Source organism: Solanum lycopersicum, chromosome 12 (assembly GCF_036512215.1).
Source record: "Solanum lycopersicum chromosome 12, SLM_r2.1".
Taxonomy (NCBI): domain Eukaryota; kingdom Viridiplantae; phylum Streptophyta; class Magnoliopsida; order Solanales; family Solanaceae; genus Solanum; species Solanum lycopersicum.
This window is the reverse complement of record NC_090811.1, coordinates 7,980,900-7,996,375: the sequence shown is the minus strand read 5'-3', so window position 1 is coordinate 7,996,375 and position 15,476 is coordinate 7,980,900. Positions and strand designations below refer to the sequence as shown.

Genomic DNA, 15,476 nt, shown 5'->3' with positions numbered 1-15,476 from the left:
AAATAGTTTAAATTTGAAATCGTTAAATAAGTGGTCAGTTTTGAACCCAAAGATGGATGACAAGAGTATTTTGGAGCCAATAGGTAGGTGAAAAAGGTATTTTGGAGCCAATAGGTGGATGGAGGATAGTTTTGTACCATTTCCTATACTTCGAGGTATTTTAGGCCCTTTTCTGAAGATTTAAAATGCTATCTGGAAGCGTAAGTTTTTTGTATAAACTCTCATGTTGTTGCATTAAAATCAAATGAAAGAATTCTACATTAGCACTTCATTAATCCATAATGACTCAACTTTAATTTTAATAGAAATGGAATCAGGACATGAAGTTTATGTATTTCGGATAATACTTTAAGATGGAACTTTAATTTTAATGACTCTTTTGGCTCCGAACCAGTGGACTTCCTCTGACAAACAACTTATATTGACGGCTCACTCAAACTGTCATTTACTTTAGGCGTGAACGAACCCACAACCACTCACCTTGAACCATTTAAATACCTTCATGTAAAATATCAATATTCTAGTTCTAGCAGCTAGAACTAGAATATTGATATATAGTTTATATATCATACATAAAAATAGTGATGGCCCTCTCAATCAATTCTTGCTAGGATTGAAAATTCTGTATTTTACATATCCATACAATTGAGTCAACCAAAATCTTCAAACATTCTGGAAATCTAACTATTACAAGCTCCAATACAAATCTGATTACGAAGAAGAATAAAAAAATCAAACATAAACTCTCAAGAACATCTTTTAGGATCAAAGATTCAAAATGCTATCTGGAAACGTAAGTTAACTCTCCTGTTACTGCATTAAAATCATATGAAAGAATTCTATATTAGCACTTCGTTTCATTATGACTCAAAATTAATTTTAATAGAAATGAATCAGGATATGAAGTTTATGTATTTCGGATAATACACAAAAATGGAAATTTTAACATACCTAAATAATTTGAACTTGAAGCTCATAATTTCCCAAGTTTTCTTGCTCTTCTTGAATTTTTTTTGCACTAATCTCTACACCAGAGCCATTCTTCCCTCCGTAACGGTGTATTTGGATCAATTTTAGTGTCATTATTTCTCCAATACTCTCAGGAATCTCCTCCAATTCATTCAAGTCATACAGTAATAGTTTCTCAAGCAATGGAAAACTATCACTCCCCGCTTCCCACCTTACCAGACAATCGGACTTAATTTGTAGATATTTTAATTTGTGAAACACAACATCTTCGTCTAGTTTCCAATCTGTTCCATTGAATGCATAATTCGCTTTGAGCACTTCAAGTTTGGGCAAATATGCCAACAAATTCATAACATCCCATGGTAATTCAGTAGATGATAATGTCAACTTCTTGAGATTAGGAGGGAAATTATATGCAGAGGAAATCATCAGGTCAATAGTATCCAGCTCCTCTGTGAATAGGAAATCGAACTTTATGTGTAGCGTCTCCAGCTCCTCTAGAAGAATGAGAGAATAAAGAATATCATGCCAGTAAGGATGGTCAGAACTATCTAAAATCTTTAGCTTTTTTAGATTGGGGGTTCTTCTAATGATTTCAGAAACAAAAGAAGAGTTATGGAGACGAAGTGTTTGTAAGTTATTGAGAAACAAAGGCTGTTCTAATTCAAGAGGATCAGATATATATAATGTCATATGATTTTCTACTAGAAGAGGATTACATATGTATAGTGGATAACTAATATCCAAATGTCTTATCTCTGTCATTCTCCAGATATCCAGTGAGTGCTTCAGCCTTGCCGGTTCAAGACTTACAAGAATTATGGTCTCTAGATTTCTCAATTTGGCTAGTGAAAGAGCTTTCTCAATATTTGCAGCAACATATCTCAAATGTACTAGCTGAGGTATTACACAACCGAAATCTTTCCAGACTGATAATACGTCCAACACCTTAAGCAACTTGAACTGTGAAACAGTGGAACTTGTAATACTAATGCTATGCCATCGGAAATAATTATCTTTTGTTGTAATAAAGGTGCGGATTATACTTGTAATACCACTGCTAGGACTTGTTGGATAAACTTGCGGATGTTGAAGTTTTGATGGACTGATCACTCTCCGTTGATCATGTATGACTTCTAAGGCCATGGGAGCATTCTCATTCATGAAATGCACAACATTTTCAGTATGAGCTTCTTTTAGGCATAGTTGGCGAAGAAGATCGTGAATTTTGCATGTTCTCATCCTTCCATTAGCCCTTTGTTCACCAGCCAAAATTAGACTTCTATCAATCAACTCTTCGAGATACCCCTCTGCCACAACTTCTAACCTTTTATTGCTTCTTGCCTTGACGAATTGCTCAGCAATCCATAACCTGATTAACTTGGAAACGTTAATCTCCTTGTCTTCTGGAAAGCCTCCAACATACAGAAAACAAGACCTCAAATATTGGGGCAAGTAACTGTAGCTGAAAGAAAGAATTGATTGGCACCATTCAGATACCGTACCAAAGAATGAGTTCAGATTTTCCTCAACCCTCTTCCAATTGTCATGCGTTGGGTCCATTTTCCCAAGAAGTCCAGCAACAACAACGACCGAGAGAGGTAATCCTTGACATTGTTTTACAATGTGTTTCCCTGTTTCTTTTAACGGTGGAGGACATGCATGTTTTTTGAATAATTTTTCGGTGAATAGACACCAACTATCTTCTAGACTTAGAAAAGACTTACTATGAGGCGGAAAATCAGGTAACTGACATAATCAGCAACATACTTAAGGCGAGTGGTTAACAGAATTCGGCTTCTATTGTCATCATTTGGAAATATTCTTTGCATTTGGTCCCATGCCTTGGCACTCCAAATATCATCTATGACAATTAGAAATCTCCTACCCTTAAGACCTCTATACACAGTCTCCATTAGTTGATCATTACTCATTTCTCGATCATTTCCAGTAATCGAAGAGATAATTTTAAGAAGCATTTGTCTCTCATTGTATTCTTCAGAGATAGTGACCCATGCGTGTTTATCAAATCGACAACGAATAGAATAATCATCATAAAGTTTCCTGGCAAGAGTTGTCTTACCTATACCGCCCATACCAAAAATTGGTATGACAGTTAACTCATTTGTTTGTGAAATGAGGCGATCAAGTATGGTGTTGAAGTCGTCCTCCATCCCAACAATAGTATTTTCCTCAGTTGTACTTTTGTCTGGTGAGGAGGAAGTTGTTGCTAATTCTACAGATTTTCTTCCATGCTTGTTAACATTGATCACCATCACCTCTTTGTTGAGAAAATAAACTTTTTCTTCAACTTTCAACAATTCTTCATAAAAGGATCTACAAGCCTTTTTCCGCTTGTCCTCGTGATCTGCTAGAGGGATGTTTCTTAGACTTGAATCAATTCTATCTTCTGCTTTGTATATTACATTCCTGATTCTTTTTTCTACAACCTTGGAATTGACGCTCGATAAATTAGTTATTGTTATAAAAAAAAACATATAACACCAGTAAGATTTAGATAACTATACTAGTGATTAATTACATACCTTAAGAGTTTCAATATCCTTTGTAGTATCGTCAAGGAAATCTTGCAGAGCAGAAAGACTTTTACAGAGAGATTCGACATGTTGTTGTGTACAACATTGACAAACCAAAGATTCATTAGGTTTGAAGAGTTGTTTCAATGTATAGATAAGTGAAGAAAGAGCAGCATAAGCCATTTCTCTTTGTTTGCTGGAATAATTAAAGATAGATTATAGAACCTTGCAGATTTATTATTAGGCTAAGTGGTTTTTGTCCAAATGATTTGCTTTTTCTAAATGGGGAACAAAGGTGTAGTGTACTTACCTTTTATCATTTGTTTAATTAAAAGAGATGTTGTATGAGAGCACAATCCAATATACTTTACATTACAAAACAAGAAAATCAAATTGTTTCGCTTAATTAATTGTACTACAGATAAGTGATGCTCAATGGAGGTATTTCTTTTCTATTTTATAATTGTTAGTGCACTCACTGTTTATCTTTAACTAAGTAATGGTTAATCGAACTGTTTATCTTTAAAAGAAGGATGCTTATCTCTCATTTAGTTCCATATTAAACTCCATATCAATGAAATAACAAGAAACTCAAATTAAAGAAATTCGACTCACAAATTATGAACATTACTATAGATAGTTTCTCAAAAGACCCATGGCTAACAGCAAGCATGCATAAATTTGAAGATTTGCAAGACTAACGCGTACAAATGTCTTATGCTGCTCTTTCTGTTGGGTTTTAAAAAGATGTAAATCGAAAATGAAGAGTTGTGACTTTTATAAAGAGTTGTGACTTTTATGAAATGTTGCGACTTTTATGAAAAGTTGTGACTTTTATGAAAAGTTGTGACTTTTATGGAAAGTTGTGACTTTTATGAAAGGTGACGACCTTTCTGAAAGATTGTGATTTTTCCATAGGTTTGTGACCTTTCCGGTAAGGCACAATAAGAATCTTTTCGCACCACCCTTTGTTTTCTATAAATTGAAGGATTTCCTCTAATTTTTAAAAAAAGAATTCATGGCTTATTCTTCAACTACTAAATCTAGTATTCTAAGTGTACTTTACTGCCGTTGAGTGGTTCGTTGACATCAGAGTTTTTGGTATCTATACTCTGGTGATTGAGATCATTTTACCCTGGGAGGTCATATTCCAAATCAAACCTCAGATACTAGAAGAGAATAATTTCCTTAAGGGGACATTGTGAGTTCAGTGGACTTGATCTTTTTCCTATTAAAAATTTTCCAGATTCTGGTACGTTTTTTACAAATTTTAAATTTGTGCATTAATTTCAGTTCTTCTATTCTTTTGTTCTTCACTGGTTCATTAAACTTGGTAACTTTGTGTTTCTGCAAAGTTTATTGGAATCAGTAAGATTTTCTAGACACATATTAAAAATAATTCTTCTTTAAGAAAAATATTTCGTATTTTTTTTAAAAATCTATTTCTGATTCTAGTTTCGCTACTAGGTTTAATTTTTTAGTTGTAAAAATATTCTTTAACTTTGTTGTCTTACAAAGATGTTCAAATTTTTGTTCTAAGTATGTTTGGAATACAAGATGAACAACACTTTCTTCACTTATGTATACATTGGAACAACTCATCAAAGCCTAATTGATATTTGGTTTGTCGATGTTGTGCACATGTCCCATCCCAAAATACGCTCTAGATGTGACTGTCACCTACTTACACCATCCGTCTGTTGGGTTTTATTTGCCCTGATTTCTTACCATAAAAAAGTTTTCCATTTAGAAAAAAGTTTTGGATTGGCTAATTCTTTTTCTAGTAGAAAAGGTTTAGGGCTCTATAAATAGAGACATGTTCCTTCTAACTTAATCAGCATTCACAATGTAGTTTTAAAGGCTTTGAGAGTTTTGGTTAGAAGGAGAATTTGTGGGTCAGAAGCTTGATACGTTATCACTTCTGTGAACCTCCCATGTATTCCAAGTGAATTGGTTGAGGTTGTTTCTCTCTATATTTTGTACTCTCATATTTATAGTGGATTGCTCATCTCCTTTGTGGACGTAGGTCGATTGATCGAACCACGCTAAATCTTTGTGTCTTTTGGTATATTTCTCGTTGTCTTCTTACTCGTGATCTTTCAAAGTTTGCTTTGATAGCTTCCGCATTGACACCTACTTATTTTCGATCCCAACACCGTCGGGCGTACCAAATATCCATACACCCACCCAATTATTTAAGCACTGAGAGTGGAAATGTGCAACTCCAAAACTCATGAATACTCATTAAGTCGAAATAATTATCCAATCAAAATGATATATCGATTAATTAAAAGAAAGCATCACTTAAATAATATAACTGTAGCTCAAATCCTCCAATAAGACCATGGAGCATCTATCGGAGTTACATGAGTTCGACACTAAACATAGTTCCATTCCGCTGACCTTATGGTCATCTGTGGTAATTAACAGTTGAATTCTGCTGATCTCATGGCCTTTGCCAAGCAACAGGCAGTGAATTTGTTCATTTTAGTTGCACTTTTCTGATACATCTCACTATTTACTTGGTTGTTTCAATCAAAAAATGCAGATGGACTATCTACTTGAGAAAAACCCGAGAGGAAAATCATACATATGGTTGGTTTTGGGAGCAAACCTCCAACTCAAGCTCATCATAGAGGTGCCTCTGTCCCAAAAATGTCTTCAAACAAATTGGTGGACTGCTCCATGAGTTTCGTTATGGTGAAGATTTACGAAGGTGTTAGCGGAAACGTGAAAATAAAAAACAAGGAAGAACAACAATATTTAACGTAGTTCGGATCAAAATGATCCTACGTCCACCAAAGAACAACTGCACCAATACAAGTGAAATACTACAAGAAAGAGAACATCGAATGTTTTAGAAAGTGAAAACCCAAATGAAAGGATAATTTGAAAATTAATTAAGATTTACCTATTTATAAGAATGAATTCCTCCTATTGATATCATTCGTGACTCACTATCATATATTTTTATAAGTGGGAGCTCCCAAGTTAAAAGTTGAATTACAAAAATACCCTTCAACTATAAAAAGAGATTTTTTGATAAATGGTTGTAAGATAATTCTATACTTAAGCTTTAATTGTTTTATATATATATATATATATATATATATATATATATATAAAGCTGAATCTAAATAATCCTATGTGGCACCTCTCTATGACCAGCATTTTCATTTTCTTTTATGTCCATTTTTTTGAACTTTTAAATTTGTTTTCTATTTTTTACTTGTATTTTTTTTAAAAAAAACTGAAAGCATTCAAATGAATTACCCAATTAATCATGTTCTTTAAAAACTTCTCTCACATTAATATATATTTAATTAAATAGAACATGAAAAGACCAAAAACTTTTCATTTTTCGTAACTGCTTATTTTATTTAGACTATAAAATAAACAAAATTGAGTATTCTAACAAACAATAATGAACTCCTCTTTTTTTCTTTTCTTCTTTTCTTCTTTCTTACAATAATAAAGAAGAATATACGGATATCACAAACAAGAATGAACTCCTCCTCTTTTATTTGACAAAAGAGAAGAAAAAAAGTATATCAAGATGCTTCCGAAGATATTGATAGGAGAAATGTTATATTGACAGAAAAAAATTGATTTGATATATCAAATTTTCAGGCTTTCGAATTTATTCAATAAAAGAAAAAGAAGAAGTACATCATGATCCTTTCAAAGATATTTATAGGAAAAATGTTATATTGAGAGGAAAAAATGATTGAAAGAATAATTATTGTAACAAGGGGTAAGATAATTATTTGGAGAAAGAATCCATCTATTTATGTATTTCATATCAAATTAGGAGAAGAAGAAGTAGATAACATGTTTTATGATTTGAAAGAAAAGGAAATTAATATTGATATTATCTCTTTTAATTTAACTATTCTATTGATTCGTTTCTTTATATATATATACACACTATGATTGGTATCCTAATTATTTTTATATTGTTTTTTTTTTGCATTTTTAGTAATTCAAAAGAAAAGAGGATCATATTTGAATCATTTCATCGTCAATTATATTAATTTCTTCGCTTAATATGATATCATAACTAATACTATTATTTACTATATTATTTCCTTAAATAACTTTTTTAATTTTTTATTTATTTAAAAAATAAGTTATTTATATTTAATAATAATAGCTAAAATAAAAAATGCAACGTTACCCTTGTGAATCCAACATTGATGCCTATTAAACTTTATCAATTATTTTAACATTTGCTTTATATTTTTATTAAAATAATTATTCAAAGATGAAGGTACGCTTCCAAAAAAAAAACTATGCCTCAATATTTATTTTATTTAACTTTAAAAGACTAGAAATTTTAATAAAATTTAAAAAAATGACCTTATTTAAGTACTACCATATATGCTCTTAGTTTCTTTTGCTTCATTTCCTTGATCTCTTCACTAATATTATTTCCATAAATCACGTTTTCTCCTTTTTTGTTTATTTTATTTTAATTACTTATTCCAATAAGTAAGTTATTGTTATAACTTAACAAGAATAGCAAAGTAAAATTTACATAATTATTTCTTTATATCAATTATTTTGAAATTTATAATAATATTATATGTATATATATATTAATATGATGACATCATTCTTACTCTAGCATTTGATATTTATTTATATCAATTATTTTGACATTTTAAATACATTTTTATTAAAATAATAAAGTTTCATTATTTTTAATGACATTTTTCCTAATTTTAAAAGACTGAATAACTTAAAAAAAAGATTGATTCATATATACATAGTTTGGTAGTGAAAGATATATATTAGTTAATTTTTGTCTTTTCATCTCTATCTTTTAATATAATGTTACTTTACTCTACATTAATAAAATTAATTAAGAATTATAAAAAAATGAAGGGGGATGAAAACATGCGTATACATTAAAATCTATAAAAAAGAATACAATTATAGTGGGAAGTGAAAAGTTGATTGAGTTGAATAAATATATTTTTCTATTTTTAAAAAATAAAATATGTAAATAATTTTTTCTCCAATATTTTAAGACATGCAAAATCAAATAATGATACTTATATGAAAGATTAGATAATTATGAGTATTTTATTATTATAATTAAAAGATTGTCATTTATAAATATAGAGGTGTGAGTTATTGTAACGACCTGTTTAGTCGTTTTGAGCAGCAGATTTTATTTTTGGAAAAACTGGCTGAGACGACGGATCCCACGACGGACCGTCATGGGCACGACGGACCGTCGAGGGGGTCTCGTTCCAGAACACTTAGAATTCTGAAATTTGGGTACTGAAATCGACTCTCTGAACTTCGCGACGAAATGACAGGACGGACCGTCACAAGCATGACGGGCCGTCACAGACTCTTTAATAAAACGAGTCTCTGAACTCTGTGACGGAAGCAGCAGGACGGACCGTCGCAGTCACGACGGCCCGTCACAGACTGCGTAATCCCAGGCTGGGTCGGATTTCTGTTAAATATTTTAAGAGGCATTTTAGACTATTCCTGCTTATAATTATAAAGTTAGTGGTTTAATATTAATAATTCAATTACTTGGGGGTTAAAGGAGATAACCTTGAGTTAATTAGTGGGTTAATTCCTCATCTTTTATACTTAATTATATGCTAATTAGGGTAAAAGAAAGAGGGTTTGAATAAGAAAAATAGAAAGAACAAGGAGAGGGAAAGAGAAACGATCGAGAGAGATACGAACGAAGAGGAAACACAAGCTTTGGGGAATTTGCTTGCTTGATCACGAATCTTCGGTGGAGGTAGGTTATGGTTTATGCTATTCGTAGTAAACTCTTAATAGCGAATGATATGTATTGGGTAGTGTTGTAAACCCTTCTATATGCTTAATTGTATGCTAGCATGAATGTGATTATATAATTGTGATAAAATAAGCATGATGAAGCTATTGAATCCTAAATCTTGAAAAGCCCTAATCTACTTTGTTAATGATGATGCCTTGGTATAAAAGAAGGCTTGATGAACGAAAGTAGTGAGATCAAGGGATCAGGTGCCACGTTCCGGTACCAGGATAGTGTATGAGGATCGGAGTGTCACGTTCCGACACTAGGATAGTATATGGATCGGGTGCCACGTTCTGGTACCAGGATAGTATATGAGGATCGGAGTGTCATGTTCCGACACCAGGATAGAATATGGATCGGGTGTCACGTTCCGGCACCAGGATTAGTAAAGAGAATGAATCTTGAAATATGTTAATATACTCAATTTAATGAACCTAATTCCCAAATGAGTATGATGGGGAGGCGCGAGTCCTCATTGATGTGCTTGGTGTTGTGACCAAGGGTTATGGTAATTGTAAATGCCGCATGTTGAGTATTGTAGTTGATTTTATGATATTATCTGATATATACTGTTTTCTATTTTGAGTTGGCCGATGATATCTACTCAGTACCTGTGTTTTGTACTGACCCCTACCTGTATGTTTCTTTCTTTGTTATTTGTGGAGTACAGCCAACGTACCGTCGTCTTCAACTCAACCGCAACTCTAGCCAGTCTTCATTACACCAGATTTCAGGGTGAGCTAACGCTTCTAGCTTGGACTGGATCTTCTTCTTCATGTCTTGATGCCTTGAAGTTCCGGCATGGATTAGCTTTTTATTTATTCCAGCTTTCTAGATACTCTTAGAATTAGTGATTTGAGGTTAGATGTTCTTGTGATGGTGACTTCCAGATTTTGGGAATAATAAGTTTTGATTTTCATTAATGAGTTTAAGTCTTTCGCATTATATTATGTTAATTATTGTTGAAATGTTGGGGTTTAGATTGGTTGGTTCGCTCACATAATAGGATAAGTGTTGGTGCCACTCGCAATCCGTTTTGGGTCGTGACAAACTTGGTATCAGAGCATTAGGTTCGTTGGTCTCATCACACAAGAATGAGTCTAGTAGAGTCTTAAGGAACGGTAGGGGGACGCCTTTACTTTTCTTTGAGAGGCTATAAGACTTTAGGAAAATTCCATTCTTTCTTTCTTTCTTTCATGCTATTACTTGGGTCCAATTGGTATCTAGGTGATACAAATTGGTATCTGACCATCTTTACTCTAATTCGCAGATGGTTAGAACTAGAGCAACGACTACGCCAACACCAACACCGGCAAGACAAGAAGCGTCTGAGCTAGCCACTGGGGCTGTAGCTCGAAGAGGAGTATTGGCAAGAGGCCGTGGAAGAGGTCGTGGGAGGACGTCCTCTAGAGGAAGAGGACAAACACCTAGCCCATCTGATACTAGGGCGGTGAATCCTCCACCGACTGAGGAAGTGGTAAGAGAGGGTGAGCAAGGGGAGAATGAACAAGTACAGAATGAGGGATTGCCACCCCAACCTACCCCAGAGATGATCAATCAGGTTCTTGCTTATCTTAGCGGGTTATCTGATCAGGGCCAGACACCTCCAGTGTTTTCTGCACCAGCACCTCAGATTCCGGAGGTACAACATGCAGCTACTGTGGCTTCCCGCATGGATGCCTCATTGGAAATAGGCACGTTTCCTCGTCTGACTACAGGGCCTATAATGACAAATGATCAGCATGAACTTTTCAGTAAGTTCTTGAAATTGAAACCTCCAGTCTTCAAGGGTGCTGAATCTGAGGATGCCTATGATTTTCTAGTTGACTGTCATGAGCTACTACACAAGATGGGTATAGTAGAACGGTTTGGTGTTGAGTTTGTGACTTATCAGTTTCAAGGGAACGCCAAAATGTGGTGGCGGTCACATGTTGAGTGTCAACCAACAGAGGCACCACCTATGACTTGGGCATCATTCTCTAGCTTGTTTATGGAGAAGTATATCCCCCGGACTTTGAGGGATAGGAAAAGAGATGAGTTCTTGAGCCTAGAGCAAGGTAGGATGTCGGTTACTGCATATGAGGCTAAGTTCCGTGCATTATCCAGGTATGCTACCCAGCTTTGCTTCAGTCCACAAGAGCAGATTCACCGTTTTGTGAAGGGGTTGAGGTCAGATTTGCGGATTTTAGCCTTACAGGTAGCGGCTACAGCGAAATCCTTTCAGGAAGTAGTAGACTTCGTGATAGAGGTGGAGGGAGTGAAGCCAGATGACTTCACCATGGCATCAACATCTAAAAGGTTTCGTAAGGGAGGTGAGTTTAATGGTTCTTACTCCAGAGGGCAGGGTTCAGGAGGTTACACAGCCCGACCTATCCAGTCTTCACTACAGACTGTAGTTTGGGGTCCACCGCAGACCGGTCAACACTTCTCTGAGTTTGGAGGTCATCCCCAGACTTCGTCATTCTCACAAAGACCTATGCTTGAATCCATAGAGTGTTATGGATGTGGGGAGACTGGACACATTAAGAGGTATTGTCCAAAACAGAGTTACAGACCCCCAATAGTCAGAGGTAGAGGTGGTCATGAAAGAGGCCGCTACTCTGGAGGACGTGGTGGCCGAGGTAATGGTGGTCACCAAAACGGCCGGGGTGACGGAAAAATGGGAACTACTGCAGCGCAACCTGGTAGAGGCAACGGGCATACAGGTGATAGGGCCCATTGTTATGCTTTTCCTGGGCGGTCAGAAGCGGAGACATCAGATGCTGTTATCACAGGTAATCTTTTGGTTTGTGATTGTATGGTTTCTGTATTATTTGACCCTGGCTCTACATTTTCATATGTATCTTCCGCATTTGCTAATGGTCTTAATTTACATTGTGAATTGCTTGACATGCCTATTCGTGTTTCTACTCCGTTGGGTGAGTCTGTGATAGTTGAAAAGGTGTATAGGTCTTGTCTTGTGACTTTTGTGGGGAGCAATACTCATGTAGACTTGGTTATCTTAGAAATGGTTGACTTCGATGTAATTCTGGGTATGACTTGGCTCTCTCCAAATTTTGCAATCTTGGATTGTAATGCTAAAACTGTGACGTTAGCCAAGCCTGGGACAGATCCGTTAGTGTGGGAGGGTGACTACACTTCCACTCCGGTTCGTATCATCTCCTTTCTTCAGGCTAAGAGAATGGTTAGTAAAGGGTGTTTAGCTTTCTTGGCACACCTCAGGGATGACACTACCCAAGTAACTTCAATTGAGTCGGTTTTGGTAGTCTGTGAGTTTCTGGATGTGTTCCCTGCAGATCTTCCTAGTATGCCACCAGATAGGGATATTGACTTCTGCATTGATCTTGAACCGGGTACTCGCCCCATTTCTATACCCCCTTATAGAATGGCTCCCGCAGAATTAAGAGAGTTAAAGGCCCAACTGCAAGAGTTGTTGAGCAAAGACTTCATTAGACCAAGTGCATCTCCTTGGGGTGCTCCGGTTTTGTTTGTAAAGAAGATGGATGGAAGTTTTAGGATGTGCATAGATTACAGACAACTAAATAAGGTAACAGTTAAGAACAAGTATCCTCTTCCTCGCATCGATGATTTGTTCGATCAGTTACAAGGTGCTTGTACTTTCTCAAAAATCGACTTGAGATCTGGTTACCATCAATTGAAAATACGGGCAACGGATGTGCCCAAGACTGCTTTTCGGACCAGGTATGAGCATTATGAGTTCTTAGTAATGTCTTTTGGGCTTACGAATGCCCCTGCTGCTTTCATGAGCTTGATGAATGGGATTTTTAAGCCATATCTGGATCTCTTTGTCATCGTATTCATCGATGATATATTGGTATACTCAAAGAGCAAGAAGGAACATGAGGAGCACTTGAGAATTGTATTGGAAATGTTAAGGGAGAAAAAGCTTTATGCCAAATTCTCCAAGTGTGAGTTTTGGCTAGATTCAGTGTCCTTCTTGGGACACGTGGTTTCTAAGGATGGAGTGATGGTGGATCCATCTAAGATTGAAACAGTGAGGAATTGGGTAAGACCTACTAATGTGTCAGAAGTAAGGAGCTTTGTTGGTTTAGCTAGCTACTACCGCCTATTTGTCAAGGGGTTCTCTTCTATTGCTTCCCAATTGACAAGCTTGACTAAACAGAATGTTCCATTCGTATGGTCGGACGAGTGTGAAGAAAGCTTTCAGAAGCTCAAGACTTTGTTGACTACTGCACCAATTCTCACCTTGCCCGTGGAAGGTAAAACTTTCATTGTCTATTGTGATGCATCCTATTCGGGTTTGGGTGCAGTACTAATGCAAGAGAAGAATGTAATTGCTTATGCTTCGAGGCAATTAAAGGTGCATGAACGTAACTATCCGACCCATGATTTGGAGTTGGCTGTGGTAGCGTTTGCATTAAAGCAATGGAGACATTATTTATATGGGGTTAAGTGTGAAACCTACACGGATCATCGTAGCCTACAGTACGTCTTTACTCAGAAAGATTTGAACTTGAGACAGAGGAGATGGATGGAACTACTGAAGGACTACGACATCACTATTTTGTATCATCCGGGAAAGGCTAATGTTGTGGCAGACGCCTTAAGTAGAAAAGCAGGGATCATGGGTAGTTTAGCCCACTTACAAGTTTCTGGACGCCCATTGGCTAGAGAGATTCAAACTCTGTCTAACGACTTTATGAGGTTAAAAGTAAATGAGAAGGGAGGATTTCTGGCCAGTGTGGAGGCGAGATCTTCTTTTCTTGACAAGATCAAGGGAAAACAGTTCGACGATGAGAAACTAAGCCGGATTCGGGATATGGTGTTGTGAGGAGATGCTAAAGAAGCAATAATGGATGAGGAAGGTGTTTTGAGAATTAAGGGAAGGGTATGTGTGCCCCGTGTTGATGATCTGATCCACACTATTCTTACAGAGGCTCATAGTTCCGGATATTCTATACTTCCTGGTGCAACCAAGATGTACCGTGACCTAAAGCAACACTTTTGGTGGAGTAGAATGAAGCGCGACATTGTTGATTTCGTTGCCAAATGTCCAAATTGTCAGCAAGTAAAGTATGAACACCAGAGGCCCGGAGGAACACTTCAGAGAATGCCCATTCCTGAATGGAAGTGGGAGAGAATTGCAATGGACTTCGTGGTTGGTCTTCCAAAGACATTGGGTAAGTATGACTCCATTTGGGTGATTGTTGATAGGTTAACTAAGTCTGCTCACTTCATTCCGGTCAAGGTGACTTACAATGCAGAGAAGTTAGCCAAACTTTACATTTCCGAAGTTGTGCGAATGCATGGAGTTCCACTTTCCATTATATCAGATAGAGGTACGCAGTTTACTTCTATGTTTTGGAAAACATTGCATGTGGAATTGGGTACTAGGTTGGACCTTAGTACTACGTTCCATCCTCAGACCGATGGTCAGTCTGAGCGAACGATTCAAGTGTTGGAGGATATGCTTCGCGCATGTGTGATAGACTTTGGTGGTCATTGGGATAACTTCTTACCCTTAGCAGAGTTCTCATACAACAATAGCTATCACTCAAGTATTGATATGGCCCCATTCGAGGCATTGTATGGGAGAAGATGTAGGTCTCCCATTGGGTGGTTTGATGCATTTGAGGTTAGACCTTGGGGTACTGATCTTCTGAGGGAATCTTTAGATAAGGTAAAATGCATTCAAGAAAAGCTTTTAGCGGCTCAAAGCAGGCAGAAAGAATATGCGGATCAAAAGGTTAGAGACATGGAGTTTATGGAGGGTGAGCAAGCCTTGTTGAAGGTGTCGCCCATGAAAGGGGTGATGCGGTTTGATAAGCGAGGTAAGCTAAGCCCAAGGTATATTGGTACATTTGAAGTTCTGAAGCGCATGGGGAAAGTAGCTTATGAATTAGCCTTGCCCCCAGGACTGTCCGGAGTGCATCTGGTATTTCATGTGTCTATGTTGAAAAGGTACCATGGGGATGGAAACTACATCATTCGTTGGGATTCAGTTCTGCTTGATGAGAATTTGTCTTATGAGGAGGAGCCTATTGCTATTTTAGATAGAGAAGTTCGCAAGTTGAGGTCAAGGGAAATTGCATCTATCAAAGTTCAATGGAAGAATCGGCCGGTTGAAGAATCCACTTGGGAGAAAGAGGCTGATATGCAAGAAAGATACCCACACC

General features: G+C 36.4%; 1 protein-coding gene across 1 annotated transcript; it reads right to left on the bottom strand.

Moving 5' to 3' along the window:
- Positions 1-591: 591 nt before the first annotated feature.
- LOC101255563 (putative late blight resistance protein homolog R1B-8) lies at positions 592-3,790 on the bottom strand. Its single transcript, XM_010315680.4, has 3 exons — positions 3,516-3,790; positions 952-3,419; positions 592-813 (listed from the first exon to the last, which is right to left on the bottom strand). Exon 2 carries the CDS (start codon positions 2,530-2,532, stop codon positions 952-954), a length of 1,581 nt encoding a protein of 526 aa, XP_010313982.1. The 5' UTR covers positions 2,533-3,419; positions 3,516-3,790; the 3' UTR covers positions 592-813.
- Between the last annotated feature and the right edge of the window lie 11,686 nt (positions 3,791-15,476).

Excerpts from the sequence above, each read along its gene's own strand:
- LOC101255563 (XM_010315680.4), bottom strand. The coding sequence starts at position 2,532 with ATGGACCCAACGCATGACAATTGGAAGAGGGTTGAGGAAAATCTGAAC.